This window comes from Lactuca serriola, chromosome 4 (genome assembly GCF_051521515.1).
Source record: "Lactuca serriola cultivar US96UC23 chromosome 4, Lser_US96UC23_V15, whole genome shotgun sequence".
Lineage (NCBI taxonomy): Eukaryota > Viridiplantae > Streptophyta > Magnoliopsida > Asterales > Asteraceae > Lactuca > Lactuca serriola.
Genome location: NC_136411.1, coordinates 58,199,033 through 58,223,199, shown reverse-complemented (window position 1 = coordinate 58,223,199; position 24,167 = coordinate 58,199,033). Strand labels below are relative to the sequence as shown.

Below are 24,167 nucleotides of genomic sequence, written 5' to 3'. Positions count from 1 at the left end.
CCCTCGTGCGACCTGCCACACTTGCCTCAGCGGCCTCATCCCTGTTGGCCTTTCTCTCGGGAATCTGTCTCGGGCTTCTTGCCCAAGCCCTCCACGCCAGATACCTATTCTGGCTTCCTCTTCCTCTCCATCTCTAAATCAATCTCCCTTTCACGAGCCCTAACAATCATGTCCTCCAGCGTCTTAAAGCTGAAGCGGCTTACAAAATGGCGGATATCACTCCGTAACATCTCATGATATCGGGCCTTCTTCATCTCCTCGTCCGCCATGTACTGCGGAACAAGAAGGGCCCTCTCCCAGAACTTGGCGGTGATCTCCGCCATAGTCTCAGTAGTCTGCTCAAGATCGTGGAACTACCTAGCAAGCTGCTGCACCTCAATAAAAGGTGTGAACTCGGCCCTAAACCTGGTCGTGAAATCACTCCAGGTCATCGCATCCAACACTATATCATCACCAATGGCTCTCCCAACCTCCTCCCACCAGTCACGTGCCCTGTCCTTTAGAAGACACGACGCAAGCCTAACCTTGTCCTCCTCGGGACATCTGCTGGTGTGGAATGCGTTGGCGACATCCGCCAACCATCTGGTACTCGCAATGGGGTCCCGAGCCCCATGGTAGTCAGGAGCTTCACAAGCCCTTAACTCCCTGAAAGTCAGTGTGTGCGACCCCATCATGGCCTCCACCTTAGTGCGAAAAATACTCAACCTCTCATCCAAAAGCTCAAGAATGCCATCCTTGATCGTGCCAAAGATCACCAGAGTCTGGTCTAGTATGTCACGCGTGATCTTTGAGGAGATAAACTCCCTGGTATGCTCGTCTAGCTGCTCAACTCCAGAGCCTAAGCCTGATCCCTCACCGGCACATGAACTACCGACTACTGGTCTAGGGCGTAAAACCACCATTATGAAAAACACACCATAACAAACATCAGAATACTAAACATAAATTGAGGGATCTCAAACACTACAAGTTTCACGGATTCATCTCGGCCTTCCTTGATTCGAGTACGGATCCTCTGATTTCAGTAGTACGGGCCCATACTACCTTCCACATTTATCCATACTTTCCTCAAGAACTGCCTTGACTCCACCAAGGCCCTTCTACTACTACTGTTCCATGCACTACTCTCATCCTAGGCTTTCCCTAGGGTAACCACCATCCCATTCTCCGCCTTTAGTTGCATAAAAAGTCCCTGCTATCTTCCTCTACAACGGTTGGACTCAAACAAGAGCTGCGAAATAAAGCTAGACCTAACCTTCTGAAATTATTTAGTCCTTGCAATATGTAACTTAACATATTCGTTTACCAGTTAGTGAAAGATAGCTAGAACACCTAAAATCACAAAGCAAGCAACATTCGAGCATTGAGTACACATAATCAAGCATATACTACTCTGGCTATCATACTGACAAATATGTACTAGCATGCATTTCTCATAAAGTTTATAACAGACACATAAGACATCCTTCCTAGATCCTCAGCCCTAATCTAGCATGTTGTTCTCATAAAGCTGATAAACATATCATAACATAAACTTGTATGGGTAATTTGGGAGTACTTACTTAAGCTCGGCTGATTGGATGCACCACACCCTTTTTCTCTTTCAAATTCTTTCCACTTTTCAAAAATTGTTTTCTTTTTCTCAAGTTATTTTTATAAAAATGATTTTCTTTTAAAAATTTCCATACCATGTCCTCAATTTGAGTTCAGACACACCCGAGAGTATGCTAGAATCCCTCAAACCAAGGCTCTGATACCAACTTGTAACGTCTCAAAAATACAACCCGAAAATTTCGTTTTTAAATCATTATTAAAACTATAATATCATCTCCATAGTATAAAATCATAAACCGTGTGTCTCAAAATAACATAATATCTATCACATATCAAAATCTCATATCAAAATCAGAGTAAAACTCCCAGGCTAAAGACTGTGGTGTGTCCCATGCGATCATCCCGAGCCCTTCCCTTTACTTAGTGGAAGTACCCGAAACCAAAAACTAAAAACTGTAAGAACAAAGCTCAGTGAGTCTCCCCAAACTACCACATACCATACATATATAACATGCAACTAAGAGATACGGGCCCCACCCACACTCTGCTAGTTGGGAGATACGGGCCCCGCCCACACTCCGCTGACTCTGAGATACAGGTCTCGCCCACACTCAACTACTTCAAGAAACGGGCCCTATCCACACTCGGCTACTATGAGATACGGCCCCCGCCCACACTCAGCTGCTATGAGATACAGGCCCCGCCCACACTCAACTACCAAACAAACATATGGGTATCACACAAAAAACAAGTATAACTAAATCTATCAGTCAGACATATATCCATAATCAAGCTAAACTATAAGATACGGGCCCCGCCCACACTCGGCTGCTATGAGATACGGGCCTCACCCACACCCAGCTACTAACATATCATACTACGGGCCGACCTTGGTGCCTTAGACCCGTTCCTACTGAAGGAAAATCACCTCGCAAGACTGACTGCTGAAAACTCGGGTGAGGAATCCCTGTCTGTTGCTCCGGCGACTCTCCGGCTATAAATTCCAACACTTAATCAAAATCTGATAATCCTAACTTTCTAGGTTGACCTAACTCACCGAGTCAACCTAGTGACTCGTCGAGTTTTAGAACTCAGAAATCCTAGAATCGCGACTCAACTCGCCAAGTCGCTCCAACGACTCGTCGAGTCCTATCGAGCTAATCAGTTGCGACTTAGATAATCCACTCGTCGAGTCCCTCTACAGACTCGTCGAGCTCTACTATAAACTGGATACGGGACAACATGACTCGACTCGTCGAGTTCCTTTATGGACTCGACGAGTCCTTCTGTCTGTTTGGTCATCTTAACAGATTAAGCCCCTATCTTCTAAATCCAAGGTCCTTAGTTTGTTTGCCTACGGAAAGGCCATTCTAAGGGTAAAGTGTCCAACTTTACCCGTTCATAACTCTTCTTAAAGGGTTTAGAAAAAACCCTAATTCCTTTAAGTCATGGATCTTGTCCAAAAAGCCTTAGAATCTCAAATCCACATATGCAAACCTAGATCTAGGGTTTTAACATCTGTTGGACACATAAAGTCCCGAGCTTTCCTTCCATGCATGGTATTTTAGGGCTAAAAAGGCCATAAATTTGCTTATAATCTTGTATCGGGCTTCCATGGTCATAAAGTTTGCACATTTATGCCATGGAACCCTTCCTAGATCCTAGATCTGAGACATAAGTCACTTGGGACGTCCCAACCCAAGGACCAAGGTTCATGAACCAAAACCTTCACAAAATGGAAACAGATAGATCTAAGAGAAGAATGATCAAGTTGGGAACTTGATTACCAGAAAATGTAGCAAATGGAGTCTAGTTCCTGGATCTACTCCTTCCCTTTTGAGTCTTCTATCTTCTACTTCTTCCACAAGCTTCAAAAGGCACAAATAACACTCAAAATGGCAAGAAATAGCTCAAGATCACTTATGGCGGGTTAGGGTTTCAAGATTAGGGTTTGGAGGTGATGGAGGCTGGAATGGAGGCCAGATATGATGCTTAAATAGGGTGCAAACCCTTAAGATTAAGGTTTCATCCAGCCTGTCCTACTCGTCGAGTTAGGGCTGTGACTTGTCGAGTAGCTCACTTAAAACCCGCACGAATATTGCGTTCCACTCAACGAGTCAGGGATACCAACTCGTCGAATCCTTCTTTCAAAATAAATAAATAAATAAATAAATAAATAAATGCGTACTAGGGAACCGAACGTTACAACTCTTCTTTTCTTTTTTGAGCCAACTTCTTAAGACAGGACAGGAAATCAGCTTTTCTTTGTTACTAGCCTGAAAGTCTCAACATCTCCCTAAAAAAAGATTAATAAGGATTGCTAAAAAGAAAGAATCTAAGTCTGAATCTGAAACAACACTATAGATCCTTAGGTTTTTGCTTGTTAAGCTCCTCAGTAAGTGAATTGGTAGAACTTCATACATTTTTTCGGAAATGCTTTTATAACATCTTTATCATGTTTTCTGGGAATAAATTCCGCAATATTATTCTTCAAAAAGGATACTCTGATTTTTTAAATAAGCATAATTTTTTTTAAATGATAGTAAAATTGGGGATGTCACATCGATACCCCGTTTTTACCATTATATTGCATTTTATTTGCAAATAAATTGTGTAATTTGCTTGGTGGACATGACACCCCACCAATCATCTATGTTAGATCTTTTTATACTTTGCCGTAATTAAAATTTCATGTTATTATATATATATATATATATATATATATATATATATATATATATATAGACACACACACACATACTAGGTGTATACCCGCACAAAGCGGCGACGACAATTATTATTGTTTCAATGATTGGTTTTTTTATTCAGAAAATGTTATTTGACTGTTTCAATGGATATAAATTTGCTGGCTAATATGTTAGAAAAAATTCATGCCAACCTTTGGGCAAACATCATGCCCACATTAAAAAAGAAAAAAATTTAATTGATGTTTCCTTCCTTAAATATTTTCATTGATTATTTTTTACCATAATTAGTTTTTGTTTATAAAAAAAATGTGTGGTTTGTGCATAACAGATTTGTACATTAAGTTATCAAACATGTACCTTTTAAATTTCAAGAAAAGTTAAATATGCTTTATAATATAGTTAATATATATATATATATATATATATATATATATATATATATACAAGGAGTGGTTCAAATGAGAACCCAAAAAGGTTAAGAACCTTAAGAACCATTTTTTAAATGTTTTCATTAAAAGCATTTTGGACAAATCAAACATTAATATTATATTAAACAAACTTTTTGTTGGTTATTTTAGTGTGACCATGTCATTTTATGTAATTGGAACTAGCATGTGAGCTAAGGGGATTCATAATTTGCACTCTAATATATGTATGGGGTTGTGCGGAGTGTACGCATGTATAAGATCAAATTAGAAGCCGGTTCGACGACAAGTGGGGATCCGGGGGGTAGCGCCCATGAGTCCGGGGTTTCCAAAGGGGCAACGCCCCTAGCGGGGTCTAAAGGGCAGAGTCCCTGGCTGGGGTCACGCTGGATTATCCTAGACTGAATTTCTTGCAACCCAAACATAGGGTAGAAATATCAATTCGGAAAGTATTCACATGATCTAATGGGTATCCATATCTCCAACACAAACCCTATTTCATCCAACACTTTTTCATTCCCCTAGTTTATAACTAGTTGCTACTTGTTGTTGGACAGGCGCTGGACTACCATCAGACCGCTGTCGAGCTAATACCAAATTCAATGACATTTTCAGATTGTGTTCACAGCTTATAAAACAAACATTGTAGTTCTTATTTCTTTGGTAATACTTTTTAATACATATCATTTACTTTTGCAGCCAAATGTACAAAATTTTAATAAAAAATAGATTTATGCCTTGACAAATTCAATTTTCTATTTTCTCTAAATTGTAGATTTCTTTTAAAAATATATCGTGTATAAGACATATTTGCAGTTTAAAATATAATATTCACAGTTTAATAAACATATTAATTCACTAATACACATTTAATTTAATGTTTTCATGTATACATTCTTTCACATTTTAACACAAAATTTATATAAAATATAAAACTTAATACAATCCATTTTTAATTTATTACATAAAATTCATAACTTAACATAATACAATTGATTATACACTAATTCACATATTCAAAGAAGTCAAAATCAAACTCTACCACCATCATCACCAACTACTACCACACGCCACCACTACCACCTGTGTCACCGTCGCAACCATCATTCAACCTAAATCAGATCTGTAAATAAAATCAATGATTAACATTTTAAATACTATACTCACAATTTAATAAACTAATTAATTCACTTATTGAGAGTTTAAAGCAAAATAGTTATAAAAACTAATACATTCTTACATATTTATACAACACGAAAAAAAATACATATATTCATAAGAAAATTAATACATAAATTTATACATAACTCATTCATATTTTAATAGAAAATTCATAAAAAAAATCACATCTTAATACAGTTAATTCATAGTTCAGTACACAAAATTCACAGTTTAATACACAAAAATTATACATTTACAACCATATTTTTTACTTAAAACTTACATTTATATCCTTAGATCTATATGTTAGTGTTTCTTTAGAAGTTTATTTATATAAATATTCACATTTTTAACTTTACATACTTTATTCAAAATTAAATAAAATCATATTTTTGTATAATATTTCTTCAATCTTATATTTAAGAAGCAAACAAAAATTTTATAAAAAAAATCACATCTTAATACAATTATTTCACAATTTAAGACAAAAAATTCACAGCTTAAAATAAGTAATTCACAGTTTAAACGGAAAATTCGCATCTTAATATAGTCAAATCACAATTTAAAACACCAAAATAATAGCTTAATACAGAAAATTCATATTTTAGTACATAAAAAGTATGCATTCACGAGTATATTATCAACTTACAAGTCTTAATATAGTCAATTCACATGTTAATGCATAAAATTCACAGCTTAAAACAATCAAATCACAGTTTAATATACAAAATTCACAACTTATTATAGTCAATTCACAGTTTAATGCATTCAATTCACAACTAAACCCAAATATCACAACTTAATATATATGGACTTTATCTTTAAATTAAAGCTTATATTATTCAAAGGATAAATGGATACATATTTGTATCAATTACAAATCGTCCGTAAATCATAAAAATAAAATTCATGATTATTATAACATAATAAAATAGGAAAAATCAGCCGAATCGTCCGTAAATCGTAAAAATAAATATGCCAAAACTCACACACACACACACATATATATATATATATATATATATATATATATATAAAGTACACGTCTTTCCGATCATGAAAATATAAATTTCGTAGAAATCCGACTCCGTATGAATTAGATATGATTTTTATAAGATATAAAAGTCAGTTGCGCACAATGAATGTATATCGTAAAAAGCTACAGAGAGAATGATTGACTTTTAGCTAAAGCCACCAAAAAGAAAATCTTAGTACTCTTCAAAATAAGAAAGTTCAGAAAAAGAATGCAAAAAATGGAGTCCGTACGAGAGAGTTATGATTTTAGCAAAATCATTTAATTTTATAAAATATGGACGAAAAATAAAGTCAAAATTAGCCGACAGAGTCTAAACGAAAGTTGTAGATCTCGTCGATAGCTACGCGTGGATATAAAGAATGTCAAAAACAGAGTTCGTATGAACGAGTTATAATTTATAATAGCATATTTACATATTCAAATAAAGTATAAATCATATATGCGTATACATATATATATATATATATATATATATATATATATATATATATATATATATATCATTAGAAAGGTATTGACGATGCGGTCGTTATAAGACTAGTGTTGAGTAATTTCGACGTTAGTTTAGTACAAATACCATTAAATCTATTTAAAATAATATTATAAAGGGGTGTTTAGTCGTTTAAATAACTATAAGGTCATTTAAGTAACTATAGATGGTGGGTTTTGAAAATTCAATTACTATAAATAAGAGTCTCTAGGCTCTCATATTTCTGTTGGATTAGTGTCTAAGCCCATAACTATATTTGGTATGTACTTGACCCGATTGTGCATGGTCCTTTTGAGTTGCCTACACCAAAGCAACTTGATATGATGATTTATGGAGAGAGAGAGAGAGAGAGGTTATTATGGTTTATTAATATATTATATGAATAATATATTAAAGGAGAAATCATATAGTTTAATTAATATTAGTCAAGAATTAATTAAGAATGAATTTTGTGGCTAAAAGAGATTAATTAAATAAAGGGGACTGGAACTGTCAATTGTGTGATAGATGGTTTTGGGTTGTGAACTCTCTTGGATATAAGGGGGATGAAACTAGGAGTGGAAGCCCACTCTAATTTCGTCCAAGGAGGCCTTATTCTAGAAGGTTCTTAAGCTGCTTAGGGCCTAAGTCATTCAATTAGGGTTTTGACTGAAACCCTAGCAACTCAGCTATAAAAAGGACCCCAGTGCTTCAGTTTCGGCTACACCAAGAACCCTAGAGTTACTATAGCCGAAAATTAGCCTCTCTCTCCTTCTATCTTCTATATCATCCTTTTACTTGTGGTGTTTGTGAGCCATTACAGGTGTTACACTTGTGACACTAAGCTTCTTGAAGATCAATGATTCTTGCAACTATTGAAAGTTATCATCTAAACTTGTTTTTGTTATAGATTTTGATTTCAATGTATGCTAGAATAGGGTATTCAAGTCTTGGATTAATTTCATGTGCAATAGAGAAACCTAGATCCAAGATTTAGGGTATTGCATGAGCACATAGGATTATTCTTTTGTATAAAACCCATCAATTTCTTTCACCATTCTCTTGATTCAAGAGTCTTTCTCTTCTTATCCCCGAGCAATTCGGTCCCTCGTGATTCGACTTCTCTTTCTATAGTTTTAGTATAGCAAGGTGAGTGCGGAAGCGCTACATGAATCTTTTTAGAAAAAAGATTCAGGGACGAAGTTCTGCCCACGCAGAGTCCGGTTTCTCGCTAAACCACCTGTAAGTGAGTTATGGTTACCGTATTTTAAGTATAACTTATGTTTAAGTTCATTATCGTTATTATGAACCTATAAATATATTGGGTAAAGATGGGTAGATGAAAGCTGATACAGATGATGAGAGGTGAAAGATGATGAAAAGCCTTGACCTTAACGATGATCCAGTCATCTAGCAGAGTATAGATGACGACCACAAACTATTCTAGACAGTCCAGTGGAACGCTAGCAGTCTCGCAACCTGTAGGTGTTATGAACGATGTGTTCACCAGATATACTCTAAAAACCCTGGCAGCTATGGACTTAATGCCTTACAAATGAACGTTGATAGTTGTGGATTTAGTGCCCTATAGATGGATATTGGCAGCTATGGACTTAGTGCCTAAAAGATAACATCGACATCTACGGATTTAGTGCCTGTTGGATAAACCCTGGCAGCGATGGACTTCGTTCCTATTCCTTAGGATAATCCTTAGGAATGAATGAATGAGGAATAGATGATTCTTATGGTTGATCCTTAAGAATAAAGAAGATAATGGGGATGGGAAGTTGGGTTAATAGTTTGATGATTAAACATAATAATTATATTATTATGAGTTAAAAACCCTATGTACTCATCAGGTTTCCCAACCTGACCCACTCAGTTTATTTGTATCATAAGTATTGATACAAAGACACATTACACTGAGAGATTAAAGGAGATGAAAATCATTAGTGTAAATGAATGTAAGGTTTGTTTATGCTTATGTTTATGTATTGACGATGATATCCCAATGTTTTAATATAAACAAAATACATTTCTTCGGAAATGCTTTTTTAATATTATTATTATGTTTTTTTGGGAACAAATTCTGCAATACTACTTTTCAAAAAAAAGGATACACTGATTTTTAAATAAGCATAAATAAATTTTTTAAAATGACCGTGAATTCACAACCTCTAATGGTTCACACCCAAAAGACAAGAACCCTAGAAACTTTAGGAGAAAGGTTGGAATTGTTTTTCTGTAGCCTTCCCGGAGGTATTTATGAAAGAAAATATAAGCACCCAAAGGTTACAATATATAGTTGTGGTGGTAATAGGATAACCCTGATTTGAATCAATTAAATATTAAGATTTAATCTAGATTTAAATCATGTCCTTATCTATTATGTGGATTGGTTTTGGAAGCCTCCTAAGTGCCTCCCAAAACATCCACTATATAGGCCTTTCAGAATGTTCCTATTGTTCAACTATTGAACAATTAACATTCAATCCTTGTACCTCCAAATTAATTCCAATTAATCCCAAATTAATTCTAATTAATTTCAACTAGTTTCCAATTAATTTATTAACATGTAATAAATTAATAAGCTATTTTCTCAATTTCTTAAAATCATTTCTAATTTTCTTGCTCTTGAAGGCAACCCCAAAAGAACTTTGTCGTTATTTCCAAAGTTACACCAATTAGTTATGATATTGGACACATATTTCCAACAATCTCCCACTTGGACAATTCATGAACTACTATTGGTCAAATACTTTGAATAACCAACAAAATGTGCCTTTCACAACAATTGTTGAACTCTAATCTTATCAATATCTGGCCCTTAGATAAGTGATCAATTATTCGTTTGTTTCTTTCAAGATATCATTGTGGACTGGGTCATGGATTATGAATCAACCTAACAGTCCATCAATATGTTTCTTGATTTCTGATTTATGATGATCAAATCAGACTACTAATCGAACACATCAATTAAGTCTGGGTTGGGCCTAGCACATGAATATCATCATTAAATCACCGAGGGGCCCACAATATCGCCTTTCATATTATAGTGAAAGGGAAAAAATAAGCCTCAACTACATACTTTTGTTTACGAGCCGAATCATGCATAAACTTATTCGTTATGGCAACCGGTTACGGATAACGTTAGAGTAAGACCAATACACAACCAACTCATATCCAAAGAACTCAAATGTCTCTCTGTTTTAAGAATAAAAAATATTATCGTCTTAGAATCACTCATGATTAAATCCATGAAGTAATCTTTCTAAGCGCGGGTTTCTCTAATACTTAAATCTCTATTAAGCACGCATGAACGTTAGTACGACGGATTGTGGAGTTTGAGTAAATTAATACTCGAGAAATGGGTATCTAAACATGCAAAAACGAAACACAATATAAATTAATTGTAAATGGTAACACACTTAAATATAGATAAATCTCTATTATTTAATCACCATAACAATTATAAAATGCATCATCTCTCACACTAGGGATGGAAATTCCACCCGACCCGGTGGGGAACCCGTTGACCCACCCCAATCAGGGACGGGTATTCCCCGCCAAAACGAGTTCCGGGTATGAGGCCGGGGATCCCCATTATGCTAAAATCGGGGATGGGGCCGGGGTCGGGTATAACAATTCTCAACCCGCCCCGCCCCCGCTTTGATGACTATATATATATATATATATATATATATATATATATATATATATATATATATATATATATATATTGTGACATCCCCAAAAATCACGGTCAGAAAAGACCGATTTCATTTATGCTTTTTAAAATAATTTCAGAGTAAATCCTTTTGATTTAAAAGAGTTGCGGAATTTGTTCCCAAACAAAATATGATAAAATAATATTTATCAAAACATTTCATCAAGAGATGCATTTTCATTATATAATCAAAACTCGGGATGTCATGTTCCGATACCGACCATAAAGCATAAACGATAACATTACAAGTCATTCAACAAATATATACATATACAGACTTGTAAACAAAACAACTCGATGATTCATCCATCTTATGCCCTTGCGCCACTTCCTGTAATACAAAAAACTGAGTGGGTCAGGCTTAGGAGCCTGGTGAGCATATAGGGTTTTCAACCCACAATAAATAAATTATATTTAATTTCACCAACCAACGATAACCCGATTACCCATTCCCCTTATTCTCACTTTACGTCCCTAAAACAACATCTATCTCAAGGGACCTAATCTAGGATTTTCATCGAGACGGACATTACTGCTAAGGGGTTTCCTCAACAATAGATATCCTAAAGGCAACCATGAGGGGGATAGAGTACACCGGTGAATACATCGTTCACAACACCTACAGGTTATGAACCTGCTAGCGTTCCACATGACTGTCTAGAAAGAGTCTGTGGTCGTTATCCATACTCCGCTGAATAACTAGATCAACAACAACAACATCGAGGCCTCTCATCTGTTTATTACACACCAACTATCTACCCATGTTCTACCCAACATATTATTAGATAAAAATATATATTTTTATACATAGTTTAAAACCTGTATAGCATTTTCATTCAATACATATTCCACATAACAGATGAGGCACACCCACATAACACGTATTTCATAGAAAATAAATCAGATCTATGAGATAGAAGAGAGTAAATATACATTCACACACATAACAACAAAATTATACACATAACACGTATTTCGTATAAAATACTTCATAATTATGCGTTAGAAGAAAGTAACTACACACTCACTTGATCAGAAGATGATCGGACAACACTACGACTTGCAGAAGTAGTATTCTTCAGTAGATCCGGAAGATCTTCACAAAAAACGGGCTCCTCGCGGGAAGAGATTCGGCTCGGGAATCACACTTCTCAGGATCTTCGGGGCTTCGAAAGTTGCTTCGGGGCTCGGGATTGATACCGGGGCTTCGGGATACTTCTGGCACGCAAAACGATGCAAAACGGGAGAAAGAGGAGAGAATTTGGCAAATGGAGTTGGCTGCCCTCGCAACCCTTTTATAGGAGGTTGAGGCCTCGCAGTACGCTGGGCGTACTCCTCCGAAATCGTCATTGCATGCGTCATCCGAAGAACTCGAGTGCGAGGGTCGTCATGCTTCGCTGTACGCTGGGCGTACTTCAGATAAGTCCGGTGACTCCCCTTCGGATAATGTCGGATTTAATAATTAAATTTATATATTAATTATTTAATAAAGTTCAAAAATTCATAACTTCTTCATACGAACTCCGTTTTCGACGTTCTTTATATCCACGCGTAGGTGAGACTACGCTCTACAACTTTTGTTTAGACTCCGTCGGCTAATTTTGACTTTATTTGTATTATTTATTTTTAGTAGGCCGGGACAGGAAAACTTCGTTATAAATTCATAACTTCTTTATCCGACATCCATTCTCGCCTATCTTTTTATCGCTTCGCTACCACTAACGAGATCTTCGATTCTCGTTTAGATTGTTTCGGCTAAAAACCGCTCGATCTCAAATCGAGTATTCGGGCTGCATACTGCTAAGTCGAAACTTCAGAAAATCATAACTTCCTCATACGAAGTCAGATTTGGGCGTTCTATATATATTCGGAAACCTCGTTTCGGCCATTACAACTTTATGTAAAGATATCGAGTTTATTTTACACTTAAATTTTGACGCTTATTTTTATTCTTAATTAATCAAATCACATAATTAAGCAATTAAGCACAAAACACATAATACTCAAATAATACACTTCTATTATTTCAAAACGGGTTACAAAGGTTAACCTAGACTATTATATCAACATTAATGACAAGCCCAGAAACACAGGCGTTACATATATATATATATATATATATATATATATATATATATCATTTATTGAATTTGAATTAAGTCCACTAAAATGATTTGATCTATATTAGACCATTAGAGATAGAGTTCATTTAGCAAATTATGTTCCCAATTCCAAGAGTTCATCAATCGTCACTTTGTTCGTCGATCTATATACCAAATCGACAATTTTTGTTTTGATGCATGTTAAACTTTATGAATGATGTAAATAGAATCTGTTTATGTCATATGGTTTTGATCACTTATTAAACTTGTTTTTTTTGTGTGTGTGTGTGTGTAAGTTGAGTTTAATATGTTGATAGATTGGGGAAGAGCCCAAAATACAAAGGGGAGGGGATTTGATTCTCCGCATCAGTCGGGGATGAGGACGAGGTTAGACACTCGGGGATGGGAACAGGGATGGTGAACCCCGCCCCAAACCCGCCCCATTTCCATCCCTATCTCACACCTATGCTCCTAGCAATCGATGCCGCGGTGACCATAATCATGAACAACCCCAAACACCTTATTAATGATTGTCCTGCATAATATGTCGTGAAAAAAACCTAAAAATATCGGTCATAAGTATTGAATTTGTACAAAAACAACAAAGAATTATTTTGCAATACACACACACACACACACACACACATATATATATATATATATATATATATATATATATATTAAGGACTAAATATGCAAAAAAAAAAAAATTAAGGACTAAATATGTATAAAATAAGAAATATATTATCTTTTTAAGTCATTTTTTACGGCTTACTTGAAGTAGCCCGTCATAAGGACTAAATATGTACAGTTAAACAAGTTGAAGGGGTAAATGTGAACAAAAAAAAACTCAATGATCAATTGTATACAAATCGAAAAGTATATTACTCTTTTAAGTCATTATCTCAAATGAAAAAGTTAACGTGATTTTTGAGATGTTACATTATCAGTAAATTTATTTGTGTATGATTAAAATGTTGAAATCTACAAAATTGACATGATCATCGTGTAAAAAAATCGTTAAAATATATCGATTCTTCGTCCACTTTCACACTTTGATTATTCATATGATTTAAAAATATCTATGTGAATGCTCTCTAAAATAGATATATCAAATTTATATGTGAATTCGAATAAAAATTCTCATTGAATCTAACTAAATTAAATGTGAATATACGTAAATTCACTTGATTTTTTTAAGATCTAACATTTTGATCATACACAAACCAAGTTACTAATAATCATAGGTGAATTTATTCAATTCACATGTAAATGATCAATAATTGCTAAAAAAACGAATATAATAAACATTTACATGTGATTTTTTTTTATAAAAATTCGATACAGATCAGATTCAAATAAAATTTGAATCTAAAATTTCTTATTTTTTTCATCAATATGATTCTATATTTAAAAAGTATCAAATATATGAATTTTGATATATTATTATTTTTTCTTTTTGATAAAACTAAACCTTAACTTTTCAAAAAAAAAAATTCGTTTTCATATATTAATATAGGTTTTTAATGAAAGATGACAAAAAATTATGAAATTGGTATATTTGGTTATTTTTTCTTTGATAAAAAAACTTGGCCAAAAAAAATTAAACAAAATGACTTTTTTTTGTTATGATCCGGTGTATGCACGTCTAATGTATAAAATCTACAACAGTTGATTGTTATGATTTTCAACGCTTACGATTGGTTTTTTGGTTCATTGTTAATAATGATTTTGTATTGAAAATAACTTTATATATATATATATATATATATATATATATATATATATATATATATTATTTTATAGTTAATATAATAACATAATTATATTCAATAATATATTTTTTCCAAAAGTTGTAGCTAAACTATATACAACTTATGGATATTTGTCTAGTTTAGTAATATAAATAAAACATTTTCTATAATTTTACAAATTTAAAACACATGACCATTTCAATAATATTTGTATTTTACGGACACACGTACCTTTTATATATTATTATTATATATAGAGTATTTGAGATAATGACTTAAAAGGGTAATATATTTTTCGATTTGTACATATTTAGTCACTGAGTTTTTTTTGTCCACATTTACCCCTTTAACTTGTTAAACTGTACATATTTAATCATTATGACCGGCTACTCCAGGTTAGCCGGTAAAAATGACTTAATAGGGTAATATATTTCCCACTTTGTACACATTTAGTCCTTAATATTTTTTTTGTTGCAAAATAAGTCATTTTTGTTTTTGTATTAATTCAGTACTTATGAATGATTTCTTTAGGTTTTTCTCACGACATCTTATGTAGGATAGTCATATGGTGGTGGGATAGGTTGAAGTGGTCCTGCTATATGTTGTAGGCCAAGATACCTGGTGCGGGTCGACTATAAGCTATAGGCACGGAGACTCAAGAAGAGCGATTGGGTTAAGACGACATGCCAACAAACCTTGGGTATTCCAATCCGATGACTGATTGGACCTGTTGCATGTTGGCGTTCCAGTCCGATGACTGATTGGGCCAAGATATTCCAATCTGATGAGTGTGGGTCCGTTATGCATGATATTACGTTTGTTGTGTCAGGTGTTTTGAGGGAAACTTACTAAACTTTGTGCTTACCCAGTTGTTTATGTTTTCAGGTTCTATCGTTGGTCGTGGGAAGGAGAATGCATGATTGTACACACTCATCAACAATATTGAGGATTCCACATTTCTTATATTACTCTGATTTTCGATAAATGTATTTTGGAATAAACATTTTTTCTTAATAATGGATTTATAATTAGGGATTTTTGCGTTATTTAAAAATGAACATTTTTTGTTGTGAAAACAAGACATTACACACAAATATACATAGCCCCATACACTTCATCAATGATTGTCCCACGTAAGATGTCGTGAGAAAAACCTAAAGAAAACATTTATAAGTACTGAATGTGTATAAAAATAAAAATGACTTATTTTGAAACAAAAAAATATTAAGGACTAAATGTGTACAAAAATATTAAGGACTAAATGTGTACAAAATGATAAATATATTACCCTATTAAGTCATTTTCCCAGCTAACCTGGAGTAACTGGTCATAAGGACTGAATGTGTACAGTTTAACAAGTTGAAGGGGTAAATGTGGATGAAAAAAAAACTCAGTGACCAAATGTGTACAAATCAAAAAATATATTACCCCTTTAAGGTCCCGTTTGATAGTTTCTGTGTGAGAAAGTGCTGTCTGATAAAGTTTTCTGACTGGGAAAGAAATCATGCTGTTTGATTGTACATCTGATTGACTGTGCTGAATGATGAAAAAAAAAATAATAATTCAATAAAAATAAATTAAAAAAAAGTTATTTAAAAAAAATAATAATCCAAGAAAGAAAGAAAGAGACGAGGTTTAGTGCATAAATGTCTTTCCAGCCCATTCGGCCAGAAAGATATGATTTTGAGACTTTCTGGGAAAGACATATCTTACCGGGAAAGACTCTTTTTTTTGTGCAACAGTCTTTTCCGCTCCATTCAGCCAGAAAGATCTGTTTGGACCTGAAAAGATGCGTATCAAACGGGACCTAAGTCATTATCCCAAAGTATTTTTGTAATTTTGTTTTATACTATTAAACAAGAGTAATTTTGTAAAATAGAACCACTATGCAGTTTTTATTTCCTATTATTCTATAAAGTTTAGTTTTGTAGTTTTATTATTATATAAAGACTATTCCTATAATTTTGTAAAGTAAAAAAAACAAAAACTATTTCTATGACTTAGACCTTTAGAACATCGTATATAGATAATAAGAGAAAATCTTTGTAGGAAAATATAAGTTGTTGATCAGGTATAACTTTCAAGTTTCGGGTATTTTAGTTGGGTAGATCAGGTATAACCGAACTAAATAAAAACCCGGATAATCGATTACGGGTAATTTGGTATTAAGCCGGTCCGGGTATTTCGGGTTAACTATAAGTTTTTTTTAAAAAAAAGTTGTACATAATTTTGGATTATTAATATTTTCTCATCCTTCCTTTGTTTTAATTTGATGTTTTATGTTGATTAAATAGAAATGTCAGTGAGCAGAAAATAGAAATGTCGTTTATTAGTTTCAAACTTGTTTTTGGCAAATTCCACACCTTCGCTTGTAACGAAGCTTTTTTGGGTGGATTCAAGACCCTATTTCAACCGCAGTGGATTTGAAACCCAACAAAATCGTTGATAATGATGCATACTCAATAAAGCAAGTTTAAACCCAAAATATATCCCCTTTAACAGGAGGTGGTGGATTGGAGGATCTTCCACCTGCCGACGATGACGGAGGGCACGGAGATCGAGCGCACAATACGGAATTTGATTAAGGTGGAATGGGATGATCGATTTAGTTGGATATCACTAAATTTAGTGATGAAATTGGACCATCGGTTGATTCTGGACAATTCATCAACCATCCTCTACCTATTCAACCATAACAGGAATCAGAGAATCAACAAACCCCACCAATTTCATTTGTCTTTTTGGGAATTTTGGAGAAGAATTTTTATGGGTTCTTTATCACTTTCGAAATCGACAGTACATACAAACACCAAAACAAACCACATTAACATAATTCTTAATCGATTCTTCTCCTTCCCATTAATCTCTCTGTAAAAATGGATCAAACGAACACCAAATCTTCCAGCACCAACAAAACGGGCTATTGTCTTCCAACCATCTCCAATCGATCCGCAATGGGTGACTTCAAGCGTGTAAAGAGCGCTAAAGATTTATTAGTGAGCTCAAGTAAGTCATCCCAAATTTCCCAATCCACTATTCTCTTTGCCTATCATAATCAATTGCGTTGTTGAATTCCAACAATGTAGGTTCGGAGGATGGAAGCAAAAGAAAAAAGAATCCACAGGTGGTGTGCTTCGGAGAACTTTTGATCGATTTTGTGCCCACAGTCTCCGGTGTTTCACTGGCGGAGGCTCCGGGATTCAAGAAAGCTCCCGGCGGTGCTCCGGCGAATGTTGCAGTTTGTGTATCAAAATTGGGAGGATCTGCAGGTTTTCTTGGCAAGGTTGGGGACGATGAATTTGGTCACATGTTGGCTAACATCCTCAAAGAAAACAATGTCGATAACACAGGAATGAGATTTGACAAACAAGCAAGAACCGCATTGGCATTTGTAACCCTAAGATCCGATGGAGAGCGTGAGTTCATGTTCTTCCGCCATCCAAGTGCTGATATGCTTCTCACAGAGGCAGAACTTGATACAGATTTGATCAAAAAGGTACATTCAATCAGCATTTCGTCATCCATTTTTTATGGCTGCATGTTTTGAAAGATTAAATTGTGGCCAATTTTTGTTATTTGACCAGTCAACAATCTTTCACTACGGATCCATTAGTTTAATTGAAGATCCATGCAAATCAGCTCACTTAGCTGCAATGAAAATTGCTAAAAAAGCAGGATGCATTCTTTCATATGATCCTAATTTGAGACTACCATTATGGCCATCACCTGAAGCTGCTCGAAAAGGCATCATGAGCATTTGGGATGAAGCAGATGTTATCAAGGTGCAAAATTTCATAGTGGGTTGACTTTTTTTGACTTAAAACTTTAATGGGTTTTTGAATTTTTGGGAAATTACAGATTAGTGAAGATGAAATTGTGTTCTTGACTGGAGGTGATGATCCCTATGATGACAAAGTTGTCTTGACCAAGCTTTTTCACCCAAATCTTAAGTTGTTGATTGTCACTGAAGGTCCTAATGGCTGTAGATACTACACCAAGGTTATTTTTGTCAATTTAACATGATTTTCCATTGTTGGATTATCTTAAATGATATCATTACATCAATTTGTATGTTTCTTTTTTAGGATTTTCATGGGAAAGTTGGTGGTGTTAAGGTGAAGTGTGTTGATACAACGGGTGCAGGTGATGCTTTTGTTGGGGGACTCCTTCTCAATTTGGCTGCAAATACTCAATTATTCAAGGTTAAACATTTTTAAAAAATTGGCTGAAAAAGAAAAAATCATTTTCTGAATATATTGATTTTTAAAAGATTTATGTCATGCCCCCATTTTAGGATGAAAAGAAGCTGAGAGATGCATTGAGGTTTGCAAATGTTTGTGGGGCCATTACAGTTACAGAGAGAGGAGCGATTCCATCATTGCCTTCAAAGGAAGCTGTTCATAACAAGTTGGAGGAATCAGAATCTAAATAACTCGTATCATTTTTTTTTGGTTTGAAATTAGAAGAAATGGTTATTAAAGTGTCTTCTACAAGGTAGAATATGCTAAGAGAAAAAACATGAACAAAAAACCGAAATTTGTCTCATTATTTTTCTTACTTTTGTCTATGTAAGTATTGTATATGTAACACGTGTGTGTCAATCGTAAACATAACAATTTTCAGCAATCAAAATGAGATTTATAACTTAGAGAAATATTTGTAGAAAAGGATTAATAAAGAACATGATGCCAAAGTCATTATACTTCATAAAATCCATCAAAGGATGCAACCAACCAAGATGACATGAAAGATCAATGATGCGATCAATATTATGTGTTCATATGTACAAGAACCAAAATTCCATTCGGTTCTCCATGAACATTTTCTCGCAAGTCAATGGCAAAACATAGATTTTTGATAACTTACACAAATAACATCTTTATAGATATATAAATGTGTTGCTTTATAGATATTTTAACCATCATTTTTGTCTATCAAGCTTCATCCTTTTTTCGGGTAATCCAATAAACAATTCTGTTTCGACATCGGAACTTTCTCCACATTCAATCATTTGCAACATGGCTCGTTGTTCGTCAATCCTTTCCTGAGTTTGGACTAGACACTGAAAGAGAGATTCGAGTTCATTTATGTTGTTTTCAATTTTCATCTATAATTTATTAATTTATACATATGACTATAAATCGTATAATAATAGTCCCCTGGGATCCTAGTGGTTGAGATGCAGAATTCCACACATAAGGTCTAGGGTTCAAACCCTAGCTGAACTAAAATACTGATAGTATTAATTGACTTCCCCTAGGGTCGTTTACATGGACCCCTTAGATGGTATGGTTTGCCATTTTTTTTGAATGTGAGTTACACCATAAAGAGTAACGAATAGAATAACCTTACCTTTGAATTTAGCATTGCATTTTGAGAAGCTAACAATTGCTCCTGAAATTTTTTAGAAGTAAATGGTGTATATGATGAGAGTTCTAGAAATATAATTTATATGTTTGTGGGATGTCTTGCTAATTAGATGAGTTAAAATGATGCAAATAGGTTTAGAAGAATTTAATAAGGTGAAAGAAAACGAAAATATAGAATTGTGATTTATTGAGTATGAAAGTGTAATGTTACTAAAAGTAAATGATCAACTCGTATTTATGTATTAATGTACCTTTGCTTGGAGTTCCTGAATTTGTTCATTATATACTTGCATCTGAAACACCAACAATTAAAGTCAAAATAAATCAAAGAATTTCAAGCTCAGTTGAAACAAAATTAGTTTTTTAGAGTCAACTTCTTATTCTTTTGTGTGATAATTAAAAGTCAACCTTTCGAGCACGAATGATGGATACACTCCTCTCTAGCTGTTGCTCAAGCTTTTGTAGTTCATCAATGGTGCTTGATCCCAGACCTTCTCCCAAAAGTTTCCTGTAATAAAGTTTTAAGATGTTAGGATCGATGGTTTTATTGTAGCTTTAATTTAGAACCAACAATTAATTAATCTTAGTTTCATAACTACATGTGTGGCGATTTAAAGCTCAATTAACATATTCAGAACATGAAATTCTAACCTTTTAGTTATTTCCAGGAGTTCTATCTTCTTTGCCATAATTTCTGTTTCATTCTTCAAATGTTGCCACTGAACACAATTGAGGACAATAAGTAACACTTCCAAAAAGTCAACTATGACTTTGGAATTTTAAAAACATTGTTGTTTTTGTAGTTATAGTCGATTTAATTCAAAGCAAAACAACATTTTCAATCCAATTTTGTTCAAAAAGTTCATAGCATATGACTGAATTTTAATTTTGTGACAGAATTTAAGGGTTTAGGGTTGAAAGACCAAGAACACGATGCATAGGAAAGAAGACATGTCTATATATGGAGACAGATTTGAACCTGAGCATCTTCTACACTCGAAGAATTCTCAGTTTGAACTTCTTTTACGTGATTCCTGTAACGTTCGATAGTGTCATCCATGCTGAAAAAATTACAAACACGAACATTAGATGTTAATGACAACATTTTCTCTATTATTAACAAATAGATGGAAAATATATTAAAATTATGTCGTAGATATAGATACATATAGTGTTACATCACTTATTGAAGGTTATGTAAATAACGACTCAAAAGGGCGACAAAATAGTTCATTGTTAAGGTCAAATTTTAATTACTCGACAGAAATTCTTCGATTGACAATAGAAATATAGAATACATTGATTTAAGTACAACTTTTATTATTAACAAGTCATATTTGAACATTTAAGTGATAGTAACATAATTTAGTTAAACCATACATTAATTAGATGAATATTGCCATATAGTTCTAACTAACACCCATCATCTATGATTCTATGTTGTATCAGTATGGGTGGAATGGTCTGCATGTTAGTGACTAACTATTAGTTGTTACTAAGACCTAATCTTTTGCTTACGACCTCTAGTTTTGGAAAAATAATGTTATTTCATGCTAAGATTTATATAAAACATAACGAATTTGTTCAGTTTTATTTATATCAATGAGAATAAAGTAATTAATTATAAACTAATGGTCAATTGAAGATAACAGGAGAGAAGCAATTTGATGGAGAAAACGTTGTTATATTTCACAAATTGCTTGATAAATACATAGCGATTGTAATTTTACAATAACAATACAACTCATAGAATTTTATTAAAGAATTAACAAGCACATTCGATTATTCACTCCATTCAAATATAAATTGTAAAAAAAAAAATACAACTTAGTCAACTCAAGTGTCTTTTAAAATTGGCACATTATAGATCTACAAATGCATCTATTTTATGTTGGAAGATATCTGGAATTAATTCATCTTCAAACAGTGAGAAGAATTTTCTTCAACAGAGAAAAATATCTATTTTGTTTCTATAAAAAAATTACTAGTCTGGATCAACTGAAGTGTCTTTTATTTGTCAAATTTCAAACTAAATTTCATTATTTTGCTACTATGATATAATTATGAAATATTGGATTTGGTGCAAGAAGAATTTTAACAATTAAAAGTTGTTAATCTTAATTTAACATGCAATTTAATAATATTTTAGATCTAACTTAGTTAGTACATTAATTAACAATATAATATATGTTGTACTATAATCATATATATTTAGAAGTTGATTCTTTCTATGGTAAAAATCAGAAGAAAAGCAAAAGCTGATCACTTTCTGCGTTGAAAAGAAGTTGGAATATATGAAACAAACCACTTCATGTTATAATCTGATTGAAACATGCCTGGCAAATAGTAGTTGTAGATCTTTCTTAATTGAGTTATTCACAAAATGTCATGAAAAAACAAGAATCCCCACAAGGAACAAGTGAAAATTTGTCAGATGTTTTTAATAATTTATTGACTAACATCTAAAAAAAAAACCATTTTAATTCCAAAATAGCTTCTCAAAAAGAAGTTTAGTCGGAGTGGATTCGAATTAAAAACCCTTTGAACAAGATTTAATTGCAGTGAAGGAAAGATAGAGAGAGAAATGGGGGTCGACTATATACAGTGTCTTTCGCCCTAACTGATCTTAAAATATTATTAACTGTTCACGTTAAGTCACGAAGAACTCCAATATGTTTACACCATAAAGATTCCTATTCGTAACCCTAAAAGTGATAAATTGAACCAAGTTTTAGATCTAAATATTTATGTGTTTCTGTGTTATTCTAGTGTGAGTTAAAGGAGGAGAAGAAGAGAGAAACCCTAAGGTTATAAATAACCTAGACCTATACTATAAAGAAGTTAAAAAGCACATATAAAACATATATACATATATACCACATATATCTGTGTATATTATATGTATGTATGTATAGATATATGCATGAAAGAAATCAGAAAAAAAGTTTTAAATCAATCAAGAATCAGAAATAAGCGAAAAAGATGACACCTTGAGCTTGCGAATTCACAGAGCTTGCCTCTTGGAGAGAAGATAATCAAAGCAACTTCAGCATCACAAAGCACAGAAAGCTCAAAAGCTTTCTTCAATAGACCATTTCTCCTTTTGGAGAAAGTCACTTGCCTACTTGTAGCGTTTTCTATCCTCCTCATCTGGGTCTTTCCTCTCACCATCTTTGGTTTCTTGAAATCGACCTAATATTTCAAGAAAAGGAGCCCGTATTAATTAAGCAGATCAAGATCCATCAATAACAAAATCTGAGAAGCTTAATCAATTTCGTGAAGCGAAAAGCAAAGGTTCTGAAGGTTGCAAGAGAGCAAAAAAGGTGGAAACTTTGTTGCTAAATATGGGTATTTCTATAAGGAGATACTCCTATATATCAAGAAAGAAAAAGAAGTTACTAGAGAAGCAAACCCCAGATTGGTGTTCTTGAAAGAGAGAGAACTTGTAGAGGGTATCTGGAAGTAGAGTGTGATTGGGGGAGGAGTGGTAGGCCTTAAAATGGCTATTTACATAGGTAAGTTGGAGCTGATTGATTGGTTTCTCTCTCAAGTAGTACTCTTTAAAAAGAAAGAGGATTGGAAAATAAAACTCACCCGATTTAATGCTAAACACCTATTTCTACACTTGGAAAACACAATCCGGATGAACAAGTTGTAATGCATTATTTACAAGTTCCAACACGTTATGTATGATTGATCAAGTCAATAAAACAACATAAAAAAGTAAACTACCTTATTTTAACCACCTTCCCCATTTGTATATGATGCATAGAGGCCCTAACCTTTTTAATTATAATGATGGAGTACAGTCCTAATCATCAAACACATCTTATAACTGGCATATTTCATTTGGGTTAATTTA

The 24,167-nt window shown here is 33.7% G+C and overlaps 2 protein-coding genes across 3 annotated transcripts; one reads left to right on the top strand and one right to left on the bottom strand.

Moving 5' to 3' along the window:
• The first annotated feature begins 17,285 nt into the window (after positions 1 to 17,285).
• LOC145101652 (putative fructokinase-7) lies at positions 17,286 to 19,547 on the top strand. The gene is made up of 6 exons (XM_079038897.1): positions 17,286 to 17,942; positions 18,023 to 18,432; positions 18,521 to 18,718; positions 18,795 to 18,935; positions 19,022 to 19,138; positions 19,231 to 19,547. Exons 1-6 carry the CDS (start codon positions 17,813 to 17,815, stop codon positions 19,366 to 19,368), a joined length of 1,134 nt encoding a protein of 377 aa, XP_078895023.1. The 5' UTR covers positions 17,286 to 17,812; the 3' UTR covers positions 19,369 to 19,547.
• A 158-nt stretch (positions 19,548 to 19,705) lies between these two features.
• Positions 19,706 to 23,868, bottom strand: LOC145101653 (MADS-box protein SOC1-like). 2 transcript variants are annotated; one of them, XM_079038898.1, is made up of 8 exons: positions 23,718 to 23,868; positions 23,295 to 23,497; positions 21,285 to 21,366; positions 20,957 to 21,024; positions 20,714 to 20,813; positions 20,557 to 20,598; positions 20,289 to 20,330; positions 19,706 to 19,998 (listed from the first exon to the last, which is right to left on the bottom strand). In XM_079038898.1, the coding sequence occupies exons 2-8, from the start codon at positions 23,474 to 23,476 to the stop codon at positions 19,858 to 19,860; spliced, it is 657 nt and encodes a 218-aa protein (XP_078895024.1). In that variant the 5' UTR covers positions 23,477 to 23,497; positions 23,718 to 23,868; the 3' UTR covers positions 19,706 to 19,857. The 2 variants fall into 2 exon arrangements, with proteins under 2 accessions (XP_078895024.1, XP_078895025.1); XM_079038899.1 differs by having other exon boundaries at positions 23,705 to 23,860.
• Positions 23,869 to 24,167: the final 299 nt, after the last annotated feature.